Source organism: Chaetura pelagica, unplaced genomic scaffold, assembly GCF_000747805.2.
Source record: "Chaetura pelagica isolate M959 unplaced genomic scaffold, ChaPel_1.0 scaffold642, whole genome shotgun sequence".
NCBI classification, from domain to species: domain Eukaryota; kingdom Metazoa; phylum Chordata; class Aves; order Apodiformes; family Apodidae; genus Chaetura; species Chaetura pelagica.
Window position 1 is genome coordinate 1038824 of NW_009952704.1, and position 21856 is coordinate 1060679.

A 21856-nucleotide genomic window follows, 5' to 3' on the forward strand; every position below is an offset into this window, starting at 1 on the left:
CACCACTTTTTGGATGTGCCTGCGTTTTGACCCCATCACTCAATCTCACTTGGCCCAGAAACCTCTGCAGACAGGAGTTGCATCCCACCTGTGGGAGCTGGGGATGGGGTTTGGCTGTGAGAGCACCTTGCATCCTCCCCTGACAAAAGCAGACTCTTCATTTTTGCAAAGGTTGAGTCAAACAGCCCTGCCTGTCACCATGACCTTCGTGCGCAGGATCTGAACACCAGCAAGGGCTTCTCTGAATGTCAGCCAAGGCTTTGAACCTAATTGTTTTCAGTAAGTTAAGGCAACACTGAGGGAGAAATGAGCAGTGTTCTATGGAAGGATGAAACATTACAAATGCCACATTTCCTGCTGCCGAGCAACTGTTTCCTCATTCAGAGAAGGAGGTATTTTGAATGACTCGTTCCCTTCAGGACACTCCTGAGTTAGGCAACTCACAGGCAAAATCTCTGCCAGGAACAAGTGCTACACTAAAACGTGTCCTAAGAAATCCCAGTGGACATGGAGCTATCCCAGCTGCCCACGAAAGTGAGGGCATATCCTGCTGTTGTAAAGGGCAACGTCCTGGATGATGTGAAGAGAGTTGAGCAGGAGTATGCTGGTTTGGTTTCTTTTCAGGACAAATAACCACAGATCCCTGTCCTTGGTCAATCCCACCATACCAAGGAGGCTACCACGTGTGACATCCACATGTCCAGGAGTGGGACAAAGCCTTCACACCCACTGTGCTGCTCCCATGCAGCTTGTGAGATGAGATGGGTCTCTGGAACTGTGCAAACATGGCTCCTTTCTGCAAATCCTGCTGGTCTAGGAACGTTCTGCCTTCCCTTCCCACCACGTAGCGATTTCAGTCATGCTGCTGGCTGGTGTGGATGTGGCATGGCATAGTCTGACCTGTAGATTGTGCACATTTACATGTCTATGGACACACCCACCCACACAGACAGATGGGAGAAGCTGTCGCACCACCCCTACAGAAAGACATGTTACTTGAAGACACTGGCATGCAAGTTTCTGTTTTCTCACTTAGACATGTGCAACCAAACACATATCTTGTAGGTGGGAAGGTGTTCTGTCAGTATTTTCCTTGTTCTCTGAAGCTGTTTTTAATATATGGATAAACTATTTTATCCCTGATTCAATATTTGCACTGTTGATTTCCTTGCCCTTACCATTTATTTTTTGCAGCTCTCTTTTGCTTGATTTTTTCCTCGTGCCTTTTCATATTGTTTGCTCTAGGTGTAGTCTGTGGATATGTGTCCACACTGCAATCAGTCAGTGTGGTCATACATGCAGGCTCGGAGCTGGTTCATGGGTCAGTGGCAGTAGGGTGGATACAGCCCTGGAGTAGCAGCACCCACCCCGTTGGACCTCGTCCAAGAACACACTGCTGGCTGCAGGACTGCATGGCAAGAAGGGTCTTTGTCCCCATCTTGGGTCTCTTGATGTGGTGGTACAAAGGGAGAGAAGCAAGTTAGCAGGCTTCAGTCATTCAGTCTAGGAAAGAGGTGATGGTGCTTTGCAACAGGGGCTGAGAAGACTGTCAGTTGCATGGACAAAGTAAGCTGTTGATGATCTCCTCTGCCACAAAAATGGGGGGCCACAAGGGAAGATAGCAAGCAGCAGATTCAAAGCTGGATGAGCTTCCTTCTCCTAAAATGTGTCATCCAGCTGAGGAACTCCTGCCCAGATGCAACAGCAACAGATGCAGACGTGTTCCTCGGGTTCAAAGAGGAGGCAACTTTATTAAAAGCTGCTGTCTGGAAGAAGTGACACAATGGAGATTTTTTTTTGTCATTTCTTGCACAAAATTCTGAAATGTTTTGCTGGAAAGCAGAAATACCTTACCCTGAGTAATATAGTCCAATATGTAACATAATCTCAGCAGAACTGGAGCATGCTTATTTTGGTGTTTCCAGTGCAAGAGCTGAAGGTCAAGCAGCCATAGTACTGAAATACCAAGTTTGACCTTTACATGTAGTTGCTCCCTATATCTAGACTGATTTTCCAATTTTGCCTCTTGTAACTCAGCCAGGGAAGGAGAAAAAGATCTTGAAAAATAACCAGAAAACACATTCCAACAAGACATTATTTTGGCTTGCTGTTTAAGTAGCTTTGCATTTTTACAAGATAGCCTGGCCTAAAACATCAGCTTCCTGTGATGGCCACAGGACTTGTTGTTCAGGGCAGGGAAAGTGCTACACAAGAGCATTTTGCCTGCATTTGGTGTCTGTGCTGATGTGGTCTCTGTTTTGTCTTTGTCTTTGCCTTCCCCAGGAACAGACTCCCTGGGTGGTGCTGGGTTGGGCACAGAGCAATATGGTTTTCATTCCATCTGGATGTAGATGCCCGAAACTAGTTACCTACATCCTTACCTTTAGGTACAAAATGCTCCTTCAAGTTTCAGTGAGAAGGAAACAATGGAATTTCTGCAATAATTTTATTGCTATCAATCACTTCTCTGGTATTTGCCTGTGAGAAACTCATTATGAGGTAGCTAGAGCCAGATGAGTTGGAAACAGTTAAGATCTGGGCTTGGCCATCTTGCATCAACCCCTGACGTCCGACTGCCTGCCACAAGTTAGTTCATGTATGAGTAGAAGAGAATCTGCCTATTGGGAGCACGGGATGCCCTCGGGACGTAGCTGACAGGCCATTGTCATGGCCCATGGTTGGTGTACAGGAGTGAGAAGCAATTAGATCAGTGCTTCTTGCAGAGTAACAGAAGCACAGTATGACAGGGTCATTATGTGGATGAGATTTGTCTCACTACTAGGGAATTCTTAATGGCAAAGGTACAAACATAATGAAACAGTGAGGGAAAAACCCATGTAGCACCTTAAAATATGGTCCAGCTCAAAACAGATGGACCAGACCCTCAGCTGTTTTCTCTGTATGTTTTTTTCTTTTTATCCCCCCAAGACTTCTCATTATTTATTGTTCCTTAGACTCAAAACATACTAGGTGGTATACATGGGAGAAGTCCTGCTGTGGTCAGTGGAAGTCACCTTCTCACAGTGGTGGCCCTCAAGGACCCAGGCATGGGCTGTATTTGTGTGTACCTTGGGAGATGCACCACTCAGCCCTTGGCATCTCAGGGCAAGTTTGCAGGGCAACTGGAAGGATTAGTTCACTTTCCCAGACTGCCAAAAAGGAAACCTGTGGTGCTTTTGATCTGTGTTTTATTTTGAGTGTTACTGTGGCTGGACATCAGATTAAAAAAAGATGAAACAGAAGCAACCTGAAACCTTAGATGACTATAAAAAGTGTAGGTCGGTACTTTACTATTATAGAAGACAACTTGTCCATAACTAGACAGGGGGTTGCAAGTGAATAAAACTGTAAAGCTAAGGATTGAGTTGCACTTCATGTTCTTCCTAGTTGGCATGGATATCTGTGGTCGTGCTCTGGAAGTTTGATTTGTTCTTGTCATTTTTGATACACAAAATAAACACAACCTGAGACAAAGGGCAAGCTTGTAAATAGGGGAGCAGTCACTGAGGAATTCTGATTGTATTTGTTTGCATTTTATTACCTTCTGATACCAGCTAATAAGGTGACCTACCTTGCAGCAGATAGATGCAGATAAGGCTGATGGCCTCTGGTGTCTCATTTTGCAAGCTGGGAAGTGAGTCGGTGAAGTTACTGGTAACAGGCTGGAGATTGCCTATGAGCAAGATACCATCTCCTGTTTCTGTTAATTAGAAGAGCACACTTCTATGAGATGGATTGAAACAATTAACTGTTGTGACTAGACAGGGCTAGTATTTTTCATAACTTTTCATAGCTTCACTGAGGAGGAGGGGGGAAAAAAGCCACACTACTGAACCACAGCCAGCCTCTCTGGTTGCCCTGGCCAGCAAAGACAAAGGCACCAAGGTTAATGCCCTTGACTTGAAATGCTACCAGTGCATAGGAAATACTAACGGGAGCAGGCAAGAGCAGCAGCTACACACAGTGAAAGAAGAACTGAAAGCCTGATGCTGTCTACTGGCATAAACCAAAAATACTCTAGGCAGTGAAAAGGTCATCCACTTTCCAAGACAGAGCTGGTTCATGGAAGGGCAGAACCCACACCCATCTAACTTCTGCACTCTTTCCTAGAATGCTGAATTTCAACGTGAGGGTCAGAACATGCATGCTGTTGAAATCACCCTTTTGCAAAACTCTATAGAACTGTAAATGTGAGAGTTCCTGGTGAGTACATGCCCTGACTCCACCGCTGACCCTCCAGCATGTTCCTACATGAAGTTTTATCAGGAGGAAAGCATTACTAACATCTACCTGTTCCTGTTTGCAAAATTCTGTAGTTTTTGATGTAGGAGTATTGTGTCAACCTGATTTAAGCTGCCTCCAACCAAGCACAGAATGTTACATGTATCATAGAATCATAGAATGTCTAAGCTTGGAAGGGACCTTAAAAATCATCTAGTTCCACACCTGCTGCATGATCAGGGACACCTTCCACTAGACCAAGTTGCTCAGAGCCCCGTCTAACCTGGTCTTGAATGTTTCCAGGGATGGGGCATCCACTACTTCCCTGGGCAACCTATGCCAGTGTCTCACCACCCTTACACTAAAGAATTTCTTCCCAATGCCTAACCCAAATCTACCCTCTTCCAGATTAAAACCATTCCCCCTTGTGCTACAAGCCCTTGTAAAAAGCCCCTCCCCAGCTTTTCTGTAGGCCCCCTCCAGGTACTGGAAGGCTGCTATAAGGTCTCCTCGGAGCCTTCTCTTCTCCAGGCTGAACAGCCCCAACTCAGACTGGTTTAGAAATCTACTTTCAGTGCTGTCAGATGAAGTGGATTACTCTGTTGCTGCAATTAAGTGGAAAGCAGTAATATACATTGTAAATGTGCAGACTAAATGTGTCATTGGTTATGTTGTTGTACAGATATTCCATGTGTACTTCACTTCATCTTGTGCTGGTTCTAGACAAAAATGTCTTTCACCTTCCAGAAGGAAAGAAACGCAGAGTAAAAGCAACACTGAAAGGTAAGTTGGGGTTGTAGTGGTTTTTTCACGAGTGAAATATGTACTTGCCAGCACATTGTTTGGTGCTGAATGGTGAGTGATGCTCCATCTACTAAGAACATTGGCAGTTCAGATGCTCGTACAGATGTCCTGTGAGATGATAGATGTGTACTGAACCCTCAGTGCCCTGGGATGCGCTAGTCATGCTCTCAAGTAGGGACACCCAACGTACACCTGCCAGCAAGCAGCGACATGCCCGAAGGGTGGGATCTGCTAACACAGCACCTCTCTTGCACCAACACTTCTGCACCAAATGAAACAGTCCTCGTAAAGTAAATACCTCGCTACCTGAATGGATAGGCAATAGTCACTGCCTTTGAAGATTTCCACAGGGAGATCTTGTTTAGGAAGATCCTACATTTAGATGCACCAGCCTTGCAGACTGAGTCCCACCTGGACCCTGGGCTGCTGCCATGAGAAGAGGCATCAAGGGACAGAGGCTGCACCTGCAGCTGAGCCACCTCGTCACTTTTGAGTATTTGGGGACATGTTTGTATCTCTTCCTGGCCACTTTGTCAATGTCATTGCTGGCCTGTGCCACCAGTGTGGGGTGGATTCATCTATCTATCTTTGGTCACCTCGAGGACCAGGGTGACAGTGGGGCACTGAACTATCTTCCCTGGCATGCCCCATGGGCAGGGAGGGGCCCAGCACCAGAATGCTTGGTCTTTCCGATTCACATGTAAACACTGGATTTTAGCCAACAGCTTCAAGTGTTTCTGTCCCAAACACAACGACAAAAATCCCATTAACTTCAAAGAAATCACAGCAGGGGGGCGTAGGGTTGGAACTACATGATCTTTTAGGTCTCTTACAACCTTAACAATTCTATGATTCTATGGAAGTTAGACTGGTCCTAAGGAGGAACTAGGGATTTTTCCTGTTTTCCTAGGGATTAAATGTTTGTGGACTGCCTTGCAAAGTCAGCCCTCGAGTTGCAGTCCTGGCAACCTGGATGTTAGGGCATAGATGCATTCCTGTTAGTCACCTACCCCATGATTTTACTGTTTGTCAGTGAAGGGTCTGTCTGCTTGTCATCTGATTGTGCAAATCCACCTTCCATGTGAGTGGGGATTTAAGTTTCGATTTTTTCAGGGTCTGACTATGTGCAGAGTGAGTTATAGTCTTATTTATTTATTTTTCTTTTGCACTTCCTTTCTCTAAACACCACCCCTTGGCAGTGACACCTCAGAGCCAGACGCTGATAAAAAGGGCAGCCAGTCTTCCTTCTCCACACTCACAAGCGAGTGGCAGAGGCTACTTGGGAGCTTGGAAGCTGCTTGGCATCGCAGACATCTCGGGTCGAAACGCCGACAAGGAACATGAACAGTAACGGTGGTGAGTTTTTAATGCTCAATAGGATAACCTATGTTGGATAGGCAGGATCTCCAGCAGAGCTGGAGGGTTTCTCATGCCTCTGACTGCCATGTGTGCTACCCTGGGGGAAGGTGTTTTGATGCTGCTCACGGGGAATAGGTTTGCTCTGGCTGAGAAAATTCTACTGGTCGGGCTGAGCCAAATCTGGTTTTGATGGATCGCTAAACCGACTGAGAAATGCAACCCACTTTTCATCACTTTTCATCAGCCTGTAGACATCTGGCTTTATTGGGAATAATAGAGAAGAAACACAGCTTTTCTGAACTTGTTCTGTGTCAGGGTGAAAGGCATTTCCTTCTTTCAAGCTCCTTAATCATGTAGATTATTGGTCTCTTGTGACGGCTGATACCATCTGACAGAAGTTTCAAAATAACTGAAAAAGGATTAATTTGGACTTGAGCTCCATCCCAGAGCTGTCCTGCTTGCCCTGTGGTCAGATGGAGATCCTGCACCCACCTAGAAAGGTGCCTGTGCCATTCCTGTACCTGCTGCCAAACCCCCACTGCTGGCTGTGCTCCTGGGGCCAGCCAACCCCAGGATGCCCAAAATCCATGGGGTTTGGGGCATAGCTGCGGTGCCTGCAGCAGAGCTGGGAGCAGGTCTCTGCAGCCATCAGGAGGGAAAGGGTGTCCTGACAGCACCCTAAGACCCTCCATTTCACACCTCCATACTCTGGGTGTGGATGAGATTAAATTTTCCAGGAAGTGTCAGACAGCAGCATCTTTGGGATGTTTTGAGTGTTTGAGTGTTTGGTGGAGGTTAGGCAAGGACGAGGAATAAGTGCAGTGTCCAAATTTTGCTTTATCTTGCAAAACTACAGTTCCCATCCCATTTCCCTCCCCGCTGAAGTCCAGGCATGCTAGGAATGCTCTGATCCATATTAATTTTCTTTTTTAAACCCTGTCACCTCATCCTTACGTAAGAAAGGCCCCAGATCATTACCAGTGCAAAGTCCTCATGTCCCCATTTCTCTTCTGGGTGATTGCTGTGAACTTCTTCCCAGGAAGGTAGCATGTGATGGGGCCAGGGGGTTGGGTGGAGAAAACAAGCTCTAGAAGGGTTAAATCCTGGAACTGAGAAATAAAAATTAAAATAATGTATTGAAATTTCTGCTAAAACAAACCAAACAGAAAACAAGACAAACCAAACCCAAACTTAATCTGTCAGGATTTGACAGCTCTGCCTCTCCCAGCCTGAGCCTGCATCCCATGGGCAGCACTCAGCTTGGCTCGGGACACCGCGCCAGCCGGATCACAGGGTACCACGGGTGTGTTTGCAGAAGAGTAAGTGCAGCGTGAGTGACAGGCAGCAGGGTGCAGGGACAGGGCTTTGGCACTGCGCTCTGCACAGCCAGGACCTTTTGCAAGGTGTCTGTTCTCTGCGGACTTTTTGTTTTTCCCTCTGCATCCTCAACACCTGCGATTTCTAGAAACAAGGGCTGGAAATGCAGTCCCTAAGTTAGGAAATTCTGGAAAGATGGACTCACCAGGGTCCCTTCCCACAGCCATCCCATGCATTGAGCTCCCACATCCCTCCAAAGCCCTCTCCCATCACCTGGAGGAGACTGAGGGGGGATCTCATAAATGCTTATAAATATTTAAAGGATGTGTGTCAGGAGGATGGGACCAGTCTCTTTTCAGCAGTGTCCAATGACAGGCCAAGGTGCAATGGACACAAGCTGGAGCATAGGAGATCCAAGCTAGACATAAGCAAAAACCTTCTTACTGTGGGGGTAGTAGAGCAATGGAACAGGCTGCTCAGAGAGTTTGTAGAGTCTCCTTCTCTGGAGACATTCAAAACCCATCTGGATGTGTTCCTGTGTTATCTACTGTAGGTGATCCTGCTCTAGCAAGGGGGATGGACTAGATAACCTCCAGAGGTCCCTTCCAACCCTGACAACTCTGTGATTCTGAGGCTGTTTTCCAATAGCTTCTCAGCCCAGCTCCGGGTTTTACATAAGGAGCAAAGTCAAGCAGCTTCGGTGGCTGGAGATTTGTTAATGCTGAGAAAGACATACTTCCCCTTTATGCTTCACAAGCAGAGTGAGCAATTTCAGCTCAATTTTTTTGACATACACACGCACACACACACCCTGTTGCGCAAAACATCAGCCCGAGGTTGGCATCTGGCAGGCAGCAAGCAAACAAAGAGTGCTTGAAAATGAAATCAGTTAACAAAAGATGATGGTCAATTTTAAGCCTATTTGCTGTACCACCGATAGCCATTGTGTAATTAAGGTAAATAAAGTTTATATAGTTACTAAGAAGAAATGCACGGGGGTAGCAATCTGGTGGGGATCCATGGGCGGTCAGCTCAGTTGACTCAAGGCTGCGGCCACTGCCTGGCACAGGCTGGCGTGGGAAGCGTGCCGCTGATTCCAGCCTGCCCTGCATCTGTGGCATCTCTCCTGCCACAGCAGCCACCAGCAGATTTCAGCCTCTTCAGTGTTAGGGATGGCTCTGGTTGATAACCAGGTTAGCTCAGGTTCCTGGTACCCTGCAAATCTCTCAAGTCCTTTTGTGAACTAATCCCTTCAACTGTTAGGCCTTTGATTTGCTAATTTCTATAGTTACCAGAAGTGGTTTATGAATTTCCTGACTCTCCCATGTACTCATCAGAATCACTCATGAGCTAAATGCTTTTTAGGTGTTGTTACTTCCTACTGTTTACACGGAATTAATCCTTCAAGGATATTTAATGGGCAGGTACAAGACAGATTAGACACTTAGAAAGACTTATAGCTCAGCCACGTTCTGGCATGCTCCAGCTTTCCCTGTCACACCTAGGCAGCCTGGCAAAGCCTGACGCAATAACCCTCAAATCCCCAACTTTACTGAAAGCAGACAGCTTCCTTTCTGCTCAAGCTTAGCTTTGCTGGAGCCAGGTTGTGCCTCTTGGAGCTCCGTGACCTTCTCCTGTGCCCTTTTCCCAGCTCTGCTCCCATATGGAGCTGCAGGAGGGCAGAACAGCCCAGAATAAGTGATTTCTAATGTCGTGTTCTATAAAATCAGCTGCTGTGTTGAGAATGAAGGGAGTGAGGCATCTGACAGGATTTCTTGCTGGAGTCCAAAGCTGTGACAAAAGCACTGGTTGGAGTGAAGAGGGGCAGAGTGCTGGCTCCCACATTTAGCATCCCTCCAGGCAGACAGAACCCCTGCAGCACAGCAGGCTCCTGGCCACAGACCTGCTGTTGTTACTCGGGTTGTTGGAGAAACCAAGTCCCTAGGAAAAAAAACAACAAACTTGCAAAGATTCACGTGTGTGGACTTCCATAAGAGGTAGATAAATTACAGTTTTTATGTTATTTGGGACTAACTGTCAAGGATCAGCCTCAGGGTCCTAAAGAGTCCCATTTCCCAGGTTCATGGCAGCCCAGACACTGGTGATCTCTACAATCATCAAGGGGAACTGAATTTTGGCATATTGGGTTTAATTCCAGCCTGACTGTGTGTGCCATGATTTGCAAGGAGCAATTAAAGCTACTGTTAATTATTGTTTGATAATCATGAAGGATGTGCTCCATGCTAATATAAGGCTAGTCTTTGACCAGAGGGAAACAGGCTGAGATAAAATCCCAACAGTGAGGTTTGATTTTTAAGCTGCCCTTTGCTACAGTGCTCTCTTTACCTGTCTTTATTACTGCTACTACTGCTACTATTGCTACCACTACTGTTGTTTTAACACCTGCAATATCAGAAAACATTTGTAATATTCAATGGTATGATGCACCATGCACTTGGCAAGGCACAGGCAAGCAACAAACAGGAGCTGCTGTCACCACCTTGGCTTTGGTGAGGTGCCACCAGAAAAGCAGCTGAGTAGATGGGGGCAAGGAGGACAGGACCATAGGTGCTGTCCACAGGGATGCTGTGGTGATCAAGACATTTGGTGGGCTCCTGTGCAAGATGCTCAGGGGAGCTGTGGGGTTGGAAAGCACATGTTCTGTCCTAGCTCCACTTTTGAGGGAGAAGCAAGACTTCTGCAGAAGAAAAACTTTCAGTAATGTAACAACACTTGCCATTGTGCCACATTCCTGACCCATGGCAGGCTGTGGAGCTCCCAGCTGCTGGCCCACCAGCCAGCTGGCTGTGTGCAAGGGCAGGCAGTGGGCCAGGAAATGTGGATTTCCAAGCCAGTGAGATCCCATTTGCAGGCTTTTGGCTGCTGAGGAGGCTACTCCAAGGGTTTGTGGTGGGCAGCTGCCCGGGCATGGAGGTGCTGGGGTGCCAGCAGGGGCAGAAATCCTGACGCTACGTCTCCTGCTGCTGCTACCTCCCTCAAGCTGCTCACTCCTCACTCATCCAGGGCCACCTCGGAGGTCAAACATCCCTCAGCCTCCCTGGGGGATGAGGGAAGGAGGCAGAGGCACATCACAGCACACACATGGGGCTGAAGAGCCAGAGGGTGGGGCAGGTGTTTGTCCCTGCTCTGGGCAGATTGCTGCAGCACATTCACCACCACTAGCTTCTGTAACCCATCCCAGCAACATTACTCTCTATATCTCCATACAGATATGCTAAATATTTCTATTATATCATATTATATTACATTACATAGAGTCATTGAATTATTTAGGTTGGAAAATACCTTTAAGATCATTGAGTCCAACCACTACACCATGTTCCTGTATGCCACATCTCCAGGAGTGGTGACTGAACCACTTCCCTGAGCAGCCTGTTCCAAGGCCTGACAACCGTTCCAGTAAATAATTTTTTCCTAATACCCAATCTAAATCTCCCCTTGCACAACTTGGGCCATTTCCTCTTATTCTATCACTCGTTACTCTGGAGAAGAGACCAACACCCACCTTGCTACAACCTCCTTTCAGGTAGTTGTTGTAAGTGATAAGGTCTCCCTTGAGCCTCCTTTTCTCCAGGCTAAATGACCCCAGTTCCCTCAGCTGCTCCTTGAAACGTTACATTACATTACATTACATTACATTACATTACATTACATTACATTACATTACATTACATCACATTACATCACATTACATTACGTGACGTGATGTGATGTGACGTGAAGTGACGTGATGTTACGTTATATATGTTGTATTACATAACACTATATTTTATCTATAGATAGTATAGTGTAGTCTAGTGTAGTATAATGTAGTTAGTGTAGTATTTTATATCTCTCTCTATATAGAAATATTGTCCCATCCATTAGCTCTGGTGATCCTTAGTGTGATTCCTTGTGGTAGCTCACTAGACACTTTGATGTTTTGATGACCCACGGGGCTCCATTAAGAAGAGGAAAATGTTCTTTACTGAGCAATTTACCATCAACCCCCTTCTCTTTTTTCTTCCTCCTTCACTGCTGGCGGCTTCCCAGGGACTGATCTGAAGGTGGTTGGGATTGACTTTCTCAAGAGCGAGAACTGCCTCCTGCACCACACGGATGCCTACAACATCAAGAACCTGGTGGTGCGGCGTGGGCAGGCCTTCAAGCTGCAGCTCTCCTTCAGCAGGGAGCTGCAGGCTGCTGACAAGCTGGCGCTGCGTTTTGGCCTCGGTGAGTGCGTGTCCCCCCCAGAGGCCATCAGGCAGAGCTGGGGGATCCCCGGCAGCCTCCATCTGCCTGGTCCTGCCACCCTGCCCTGCACGGCCACTGCAGGCCGGTGTGACCCTCCCGGATCTCGTGTTGGGTTTGTTCCCAGGTGAGAAGCCGATGAAACTCAGGGGGACTCTGATGTCGCTGAACCCGAGGCGGGAGCAGGACCTTGGTGGCTGGCAAATCTCCATCCTCAAGAACAGCGGCAAAGAGGTAGAGCCTGTGGGCCGAGCTCCCACGTGGGTCAATGGTGAAGGGCAGCAACACAGACCCTGGTGGCTGCAACAGAGAAAAACTACAGATCCCCATCTTGCTTTCCCTTAACTCTGTAATTTTGGGGGGGGAGCAGCTTTGCCCTGTTTAATGAATTGCTCCCCCACTGCACATGCAGGTTGTGCCCATCCCTCTTCCCCCTGTGGCCACCACCTTAGGTGCTTGTGCTGTATTTGTGCTGTGCTTGTGGCCACAGTGGTGGGTCCATCATGCCATCTCTCCTTGTCACCTCTCCAGTGCTTGCTGTCTGTCACCAGCTCGCCCAAGGCCCCAGTGGGAAAATACATGCTGAACGTGAAGACTGGAACTAACATTTATAAGCCTGAAAATGATGCTGTCTACCTTTTATTCAACCCTTGGTGCAAAGGTAAGTGGTCCCTCAGTCGAGGGTGGTAATTACTGCTGCTAGGGATTGTCCCTGGGAGAGCTTCTCCTCACATTTTTCCTCCTCTGTTTCCCACAGAAATTGTTGGGGTTTTTTCCCCTGAAACACCACAAGCAGAATCCTCACAGAGCCAGCAGGAAGCGGGGCAAAAGCAATAAGCCAGCTGCTGACTGGGGAGTCCCCAGTGCTGGTTTAAAGGGCATCTCTGTATCACCTCTGTTGGCACCTCTGTGTCACCTTTCTGTTTCCCCAGGCCAGCACAAAGGTTAACTGAGACAACTGGGTTGGCTTTAAATCCTGATAAAAAAATAACCAGACTAAAGAAACATGTTTTGTTGGTTGGCATCAGCCCCCCAGTTCTCTCTGCTGTCTACCTCATCCTAAAACGTTTATTCAGGTTTATTCAGAAAGAAGCTTTTGACTAAAATAAAAGAGTGGTCATATAGCAATAGACCTGTAGGAGTGAAATAAAGGGTAGTATTATAGGAAATTCTTCCCTAACAGGCAATGGAATGTCAGTGCTGAGTGATCATAATTTGGTGTGAGCGTTTCACACCACCAGCTCCCCCAGTTTAGCATTCCAAGGAAATCTCTGCATAGCACATGTGTGAACCACCTAACATCTGAGGGGGTTTTCGTTCCAGATGACGTTGTCTTCCTGGATGATGAGGCGAAGAGAAAGGAGTACGTTCTCAATGATACAGGCTTAATCTATGTTGGGTCTGCATACAGCATATACCCTAGACCCTGGAATTTTGGGCAGGTAAAACGCAGTTGTCTTAGTGTTATTGCCCTGCTTTGCTCTTTCTCCTGTAGGCATTTGTTTCAACTAATCAGACCTGAAAAGAGTTTAAGCCCATGAGTAGCTCAAAGCACTTGAATGACCCTGCCAGCTTCACTGTGAGGGCTCACTTGCCTTGAGTAACCATGTGTGCTAAAGTGTTATCCCCAGCCACAGCTTGAGGACGGGGTTTACTGGCATGTTCATAGTCAGATCACGAGATCCCTGGCAAAGGAAACAGAAAATGGGGACAGAGCATTTCTCTTTGAAAAGATTCCCATAAGCAGAATTCCCTGCTCTCATACAACACGGCAGCTGTCGGTAAACAGCTCGTGAGCCATGGAGAGGGGGGGAAAAAACCTGATTATTTACCTGTTGCATCATGATTGGGAAAAAAACAGGGTAAAAGCACTGGCAGAGGTTGTTGTCATTCAAGCGATGCCTTCACCAGCTGTGAAGGGAGTTGTTTGGTGCAGGACATGATCAGCCCACCCTCTCAGGAAGGGTGTTCCTCCAAGCTCCCTCTGAGATAACTCCAGTGGAGTGGAACAACAAACTCGCTCAGGCTAGAGATAAGAGGTGGATGCCAGAGCAGGTTTACTTGCACTCCATGGAAAGCACACAGGCACCTAAACAGAGCATCCTACACCCTATCCAGACAGACTTCCCCACCAAAAAAATGTTGGAATCTGTGGGGTTTTTATCTTTTTTTTCTTTTAGTTTTCTTTTTTGTTTTGTTTTGTTTGAAAAGTCTGTGATTTCAAGCTGCAAGAGATGGATAGCCCAGCAAAAGTACTGGCACCCATGCGTTTTCCATAAATGGGCCAAAGGGCATCATCCATAGGGCTGTTCCTATCCTAATATTTGTTCTGCTGTTAAGCAATGAGAATTGATATTGATATTCTGCCAAGCTTCATTGGATTGGATGTTTGACATCTCTGTGCATTGGACCTAAGGGAGCTTTATCTGCCTTTGCTAATTAGGAATCTTTTGCTGTAATAATCTGCATTTACGTACCTTTTTTTTCCCCCTAGGGTTTGTGTTTTACCTGTGTCAATAGACTGAATATCTGTAGCCCTCTTAAATTTTCATTACTCTTGTGAGTAATTTTCAGGGCTGCAGGGAAATGACGTAGGTGACTTAGAACTACTCGCAGGAGTGAAGATTGCTGGTCAGGTTCCAACTGCTCCATTGCAATGTCCACTCCATTCTCCACGAGACAGGCTTTTTTTTTTTCCCAAGGTGGCTTTTCGTTTAAGCACTTCTTTGGACGAAGCAGCTTTTGGAAGCCCTGTCAGGCTTGAGAAGTTAGGACTAGTTGGATAGTTTCTGCCAAGTACTGAGATAGACTTTGTAGTGATTGAGTAAATTCTGCTTTAGAGTGGCATATAGAAATGTCTCCACTTTCTTTCCCAAACAGTTTGAGGAATTCGTCTTGGATGCCTGCATGTATATGCTGGACAAAAGTGAACTGAAGTTGAGCCGTAGAAGGGATCCTGTGTCTGTGTCCAGAGTCATGTCTGCTTTGGTATGGCTCTCATGGAGAAGTGCTTTGCCCCTCCAGCTTTCCCTCCTCCTTCTTCCTTGCTCTTCTTTCCCCGGGGCTTTGAACACCAATTCAGGATGCATCTGAAATGGGTTCATTTGCAAAACTGCAAGGAAAGAGCCAGGTAGATTTTAGATGGAGAAAAGAGGCAAGCGAAATACAGCATCTCGCTGTCTCCAAAGCTTGCAGGTGCCCCAGTGGTTATCCTTCCCCAGCAGCTGCAGTGGCAGAGCCAACATGAAGGTTGTGTTTCAGGGGGAAACTATGGTGGGACCCTTTGGGGAGCCCTGGGGTTTAGGATATAGCGCATTACAGCTGCCCCAAGCAGTAGTGCCACCTCCCTCTGTATACCTAGGTGGAGGGTTTCCAAGCAGGGTTTCCAACCACCTGGCACCAGCAGCCTCACTGGGTGCCACAAGGATGTGGAGCACCTTGGGGAGACACAGGGTCTGCAGAGGCTCCAGGGTTTAATCCTCAGTCAGCCTCATCCCCATATTTTCTCCTTTGCATGTATGTGTGTCCACAGGTTAATGCCAACGATGACAATGGTGTCCTGCTAGGGAACTGGTCAGGGAACTACATCAGTGGAACCTCCCCTATGGATTGGATTGGGAGTGTCACAATTTTGCAGAAGTATTACAAAACCAAGCAGCCAGTCCGTTATGGTCAATGTTGGGTCTTTGCAGGAGTCCTCACTACAGGTAAAGAGTGAACTGTGTCCCTTCTCTACTATCCTAATTACTGTGCTAGTGAGACAGATTACTGCGCTTCTGAGCACCTGAGGTGGCAGGATCCTTGATGTAAGGAGAGGCTGCTGGAGCTGGGACTGCTCAGCCTGGAGAAGCGAAGATTCGGGGGTCTTATCCATGTATATAAATACACAACAGGAGGGAATGGGGCAATTAAAGCCAGGGTCTTCTCAGTGATGCCCCGTGACAGAACCAGATGTGACGGGCACAACCTGAAACACAGGAAGTTCTGTCTGAACAGGGAAAAAGAGGGTTTTTTACTGCGAGGGTGACCGAGCACTGGCACAGGTTGCCCAGCGTGGTTGTGGAGTCTCCATCCTTGGAGATACTCAAAGACTTTCAGGACATGGTCTTGAGTGCCTGCTCTAGAGGAACCTGGGTGGGAAGAGGGGTCAGACGAGACAATGCCCAGAGGCACCTACCAACCTCAGTGATTTTGTGACCCTGTGTTTTGTCTGTCCATGCCACAGTGATGCGCTGCCTGGGGATCCCATCCCGCTGTGTGAGTAACTTCAACTCAGCACATGATACAGACGAGAACCTAAGAGTTGATGTTTACCTGAATGAACGTGGAGAAAAACTGAACACGAGGTCCCTCGACTCCATCTGGTACTGCCAAAGGGGGCTAATGCTTCCTACCCCTCATGCCTCCCCACAGCACTGCATTTTTTTGCCTCAGCAGCCTTTCCTTAGAGAATTTCCCTGCTGCTTTGGGTTTGCTGCACAGAAAAGAGAGGAAGTCTGGGGTTATACACAAGTCCTCATTAACCCTGCCCTTAATTGAGGATTAAGAGAGGAGATCTTGACTCTTCTGACTCTAACAGCTCACTCTTTTTCTTTCCAACCCAAATGCATGCAGGAACTTCCATGTGTGGAATGATGTCTGGATGAAGCGGACAGACCTGCCGACAGGGTTTGATGGCTGGCAGGCAATTGATGCAACCCCTCAGGAGCAAAGTCAAGGTAGGACTTGCTAAGAAAGGCTCTTCTGGAACACCTAAGGGAGGCAGAAACATTTAATATGAGAACCATGGTTCCCGGTCAGCAAAACATACTCTCCATGTGCATCTTCCTGCACTTGGGCAATAGCATCCTGCAGCTGGAGGTCTCACTCCTGCCATCTCAGCCTGGACAGGAGGAACAGCATTTTTCAGCAGGCAGAAAACCAACCTTGCAGGACACAGTGGGAATATGAATGTCATTGCAGAGGTTAGAGTGCACAGCTGGAAATTGGAGCTAATTTCTCTTTCCACCATCCTCTGATTTCTTTGGTGAAGTTCAGGACCCAAAGCAGCCCGTAGTAAGAGATGCCACAGCTTTTCCCAGATTTTCCACATGCTTTCTTTAGAGCTCTCCTGGGGAAGTCATGAGTCCACTAATTGGTAAATGAAAGAACTGACTGACAAAATTGGTGGCTACCCTCCTTGCACAAAAGCAGGGAATTTGAGGGCAGGAAATAAAACATTAATCCTCAAGGCTGTGCATACAGTGGTGTATTGCTAGATCAAACACAGGTGGTTGGACTTGGTTGACTCCTTTATCTAGCCAAGACTTCCAAACTTTAAAATGATTTAACTCAGGGGAAACACTTAAAAGCTCTTACCAGACCTTGGTCACCTACAAAAAAAGCCCAAACAGCTGTAAGATAAATGGGGGCTTTTGAATTTCATCCCTGAGAGGGAGGAATATTTACTACAAGGGGTCAACTGTCATGACCACAGATTCCTGCTTGGGTGGGTCTAAGGTTGGAATAAAAATTGGAGGCTCTGCCTGCATTTGGAAAGAAATGGTGTTGAATGTGCTTTCTAGGTATTTTCCAGTGTGGTCCCTGCCCACTGAAGGCTGTCCGAGATGGGGATGTGTATTTGCCCTACGACAGCAAGTTTGTGTATGCGGAAGTGAATGCTGACAGAGTCTACTGGATCGTCAGGAAGGTGAATGGCAAGGAGAAATACACCAGGATTGGCACAGAGACCCAAGGCATCGGCGTGAACATAAGCACAAAAGCTGTGGGGGAGGACAAGCGAGAGGACATCACCCTTGAGTACAAGTTCCCTGAAGGTGACTGCCCCTGTCCTCTAAAGTAGTGCCAAAGAGAGAAGCCTTGGTTCTATAGGACACCCCACAATGCAAGTTTTCTCCAGGAGAAAACCTCAGGGGTAGAGCTGCAGTGGCAAACCTTGTGTAAAGCCTGGGGACCTGGGGGAAGCAGCACTGCTCCTGGGTATCTTCATGCCTGTGGTGACATCTGCAGGCTGCTCTTTAGGGCCAGGTGCAAGCAAGCTTGCCAGCAGTGAAAGAAATGGGCTTAGTGACCAACCTAGTGGTCTGACTCACTGTTTCTTCATTTCTTCTTTTTTCTTTCTGTCTTTCCACTCCCCAGACCATATAGGAAACAAAAACACCCTTACGTTACCTTCCCATGGTTCTCCTTGCATCAGGTCCAGCCATGTTGTGCTAGACTGCTAAACCCTTCCCTGTGAGGAGCAGGAGGATCTTAGACTGAAAAATTTAAGAGCATCTATCCTCTTAAAGTGTCTCCTTCAGGAAATTCTTCCAATCTAAAATGCTACCTTTAGTTCCAGTGGCATCATGAACCAAGAGGGTCACAACCAGCCAAGGCTGGATGTGATCAGTGCCCTGGCATCCTCTCTGCACAGCAGCAGAAGCATAAACAAAGGGAAGGTGGTTCTGGGTGAGGAGACTGAGGTACAGCTATCACCCATGTTGTTTTTCATCCAGGCTCTGAAGAGGAAAGGAAGGCTATGGAGAAGGCTTGCTCCTTCCTACGCCCTTCAATATTTGTCCCCCGGGGACGCTTCGCTTCGGCTCTGCCTGTGGATGACATGCTCTCCAGGCCTGAGGTCCTGCATGAGACAGTCTCCAAGACAGGGCTCCAGCTTGAGATATCCAATACAGAAGCTTTGTATCCTGGAAATCCCCTTGAACTGGCCATCACAGTGAAGATCTCTGCTCCTGGAAGCTGGACCATCAATCTTACTGGCTCCTGCCAGCTACAGTCCTATACTGGGAATGTTGTGGCCAACCTTGGCTATGTCAAGGAGGCTGTCATCCTTGAAGGAAAATCTGGTAAGCACAGAAAGCTTGCTGTCTTCTGTGGGCAGTCTGGGGTTTCACTTGAGCCCATTTGTAACAGCTCCATGGCTCTGCACAGCATGAAGAGTACGAGGTGCCTGCCTGCTACCTGCCTCTCTTGTTACTGCATTTGGGAGCCTTAGCCATAGATCAGGATCCCACCATAGCAGGGACCAGAACATCAAGGTCCTGGCCTTGCTGTAGTTTCAGCGAGATGGTTAGAAATACATCAGTGTGGGCAGTCAGATGTTTTGACTGTGTGAGTGAGATGTGCTGGAGCATCTTCCTACTGGCCTCACTGTGTAAGCATCCATGATGCCACCACAGGCTTCATGTGTGTCCATACAGGTCAGATCCCTCACAGGATTTAGATAACTGGGCATATCAGCCTTTCTTTTATTCTTGTGCTTGCCACTCTAATGTTGATCAGCTGGTGGTGATGCTGGTGAATATTATTTTCTGAATTCTTCACCCAAGCAAATTTCAACCTCACAGCTGCCTGCCTGGATGATCCCAAGAGCTCTTTGCTGCTCATTGCATATCTTTGAGCAAATTGGGTTGCATTTCTGATCCTCAGCAATGGAACTGAAATTTGCTAAACAAGAGACTAACGAGTGATGAATAATTAACAGCACTTGCTCATTCCAACTGTATAGTCACTCTTGCAAAAAATTATTTGCTGCTTGTGATTGCTGTGTCTTCTCACTCATACTGTGGCTGTCAAAATGCAGCAGGGTAGGACATAAGGGTAGCTACATACACTTAGAAATTAGGACAGGCATTATTTTTTTTTTTATTCCCAGAAGCCAGGAAGCCTTACAGCTCAAACAACATTCCAGCTCCAGCACTGCTGACTCTGGGGCTTTTCCAAGCCACTGGAAGTTTGTCCAGGCAATTAAAGATAAAATCTGAAGTGAAACGAAAGCAGCTAATTTTATAGCAAGTAGTGCCTAAGAGAAACCCTGAGGGACACAGGCTTAAATGTACCCAACCTCACACTCCTCTGCCTCCTCTTGGATTCTGGAGCGGCCATGGACAAGGGCTGCCAAGATGCTGGATGTGAGCCTGACCCAGCACTTAAACTGGCAGGGAGGGCTGTGGGGCCAGCCACCCTTCCCACAGGCTGCATATGCCAGGTCCCACTTGCCAAGCTGGGGCTGCCCCCTCGGGGCCCCCAGGTCTGGCCAAATGTAGGATGGTCTTGGCAAATACGCTTCACCCTGCACCCCAGGGCACCAGGCCCTGGCCAAACTGGCCATCCAGTTCGTGGGTATGTGATGAAGCAGCGAGCTGTGTTTTCTCTCCCACAGAGACACAGATCCCTCTGAGAATCCCAGCCGACGTGTACATGAACACTCTGGCCTTGGTGGAAGATGAAGTGCTCATCCACGTCACTGCCATTGCTGAGGTGGAGGGGACAGATGACAAGCTCACCAAGGACACGGCGATGCGCTTCGAGTACCCGCCCATCGTCATCCAGGTGAGGCAGCCACCATCCCAGGTCCTCTCACTGGACCACCATGGTGGTGTTAGGATTCATGGGAGGATCTCCCAAAAGCTGCCTCTTGAGATACTCTGTCCTTGGCATTTTTTTTGCTTTATTTGGAGGTTGAAAGCAGCCATGATTTTATTGCCCCATCTAACAAAGGCAGGCACGGGCTGCTGGATGGAAGATGACGGTACATTGGCCATCTCCAACCCCACAACTCTATCTCCTGAAGGAAAAATGTGTTGAGAAACCAGAGAAAATCTGGGAAAACAGCTGGTGGGGCAGGGCACATGGTGCCACAGGAGGGTGGAAAGGGTCTGGGGGGGCCTGTTTCCCACAGCACTTGTGGTGAGGAGCAAACTGGCAGCAGTTCCAGCGTCTTTATTACCTCTCTGATTGACAGCTTTTGGGTTTGTTTCTCTCCTTCCTCCTCTGCCAGATGCCAGAAACAGCCAGACTGAATGAGGAGTTCACCTGTGCCTTCATCTTCAAGAACAAGCTGAACGTGCGCTTGGACAACTGCAAGCTGATGGTGGAGGGCTTGGGCTTATTTAAGATGTCAACATTTGATGAGGGGTAAGGAGATGAGCCCAGTATGAAAGGAGCATGGCAGAATTCTGCTTTGTTTCATTTTATTTTATTTTATTTTTTCTTTAATTTCCTTTGAAGAAGTGGTTAGCAGACTTGGAGTAACTTGGTGTAACAGGGCCCTTTGCAAGCAAAGCTCAAAACCACACTTCATTTGGGTGCAGGCCACAGAGCAGAAAGACCCACACAGAGATTGACATGCTCCAGGAGTTCAGGCACGACAGGGGCTCTACCCACACTCCTGCTGTGATGCCAGGTGCTGCTTGGCCAGTGTAAAAGCAGCTGCTTCTTTCAGAGCTGAATTTAGTGTTTCAGCAGTACAGGAAAGTCTGGGGAAGATCCTCAGTGTCACAGGGAGCAGCAGGCAGCACCACCATGCCAAGCCCTGCTTGCTGCATGTTGGTGACAGGAAAAGGGCATCACCCACCCTAAACACACATAGCAGGTATTTCTTTAAGCAAACTGATTCAAAAGCAGCTAATAAGAACCATAACTCATGCTCATGGGACTATTTGTTCTTTCTTTCTCCTCAGGGATATAGAGCCTGGTAGGATCATTAAGTCTCAAATAATATGCACTCCAACAAGACTAGGAGAGAAGAAAATAGTAGCCAAGCTGACTGCAGCCCAGATCAAAGGAATCTCTGCAGAGAAGACCATCACCATCACCCCATAGGATCAGCACCTCAGCGGGGTGTAAATGGCCTTGCTAAGCCTAGAGCACTGCTGTGCATCTCAGGCACTTCTTTCTTCCTTGGTTGCTGGATAGTACTCCCAAAGTTATATCGAAAAATCCCACTAAGCTAAAATTACTTAAAGAGCACAGTTGCTTTGATTGCAGTTAATCGTGATTCAATAAAGGTTGTTAAAATCAACTGCGTGACTGGGTTTGATGGTATCGTCAGGCTATGAGTCCACGGGCTGGGGGCTGGTAGGGACTGGAGCTCACCAAGGTGCCAGCTTCAGCTGGGACTGGG

General features: G+C 47.5%; 1 protein-coding gene across 1 annotated transcript; it reads left to right on the plus strand.

Moving 5' to 3' along the window:
- The first annotated feature begins 507 nt into the window (after positions 1-507).
- TGM4 (transglutaminase 4) lies at positions 508-21555 on the plus strand. Its single transcript, XM_009994111.1, has 15 exons — positions 508-607; positions 4945-5004; positions 11755-11934; positions 12080-12186; positions 12484-12613; positions 13276-13394; positions 14833-14940; positions 15485-15659; positions 16178-16316; positions 16567-16670; positions 17517-17768; positions 18450-18797; positions 20114-20283; positions 20732-20868; positions 21414-21555. Exons 1-15 carry the CDS (start codon positions 508-510, stop codon positions 21553-21555), a joined length of 2271 nt encoding a protein of 756 aa, XP_009992413.1.
- The last annotated feature ends 301 nt before the right edge of the window (positions 21556-21856 follow it).

Excerpts from the sequence above, each read along its gene's own strand:
- TGM4 (XM_009994111.1), top strand. The coding sequence starts at position 508 with ATGGAGCTATCCCAGCTGCCCACGAAAGTGAGGGCATATCCTGCTGTT. Across the intron at positions 15,660-16,177 it reads TGCAGGAGTCCTCACTACAG|TGATGCGCTGCCTGGGGATC; the intron begins GTAAAGAGTGAA and ends TCCATGCCACAG. Across the intron at positions 20,869-21,413 it reads ATGTCAACATTTGATGAGGG|GGATATAGAGCCTGGTAGGA; the intron begins GTAAGGAGATGA and ends CTTTCTCCTCAG.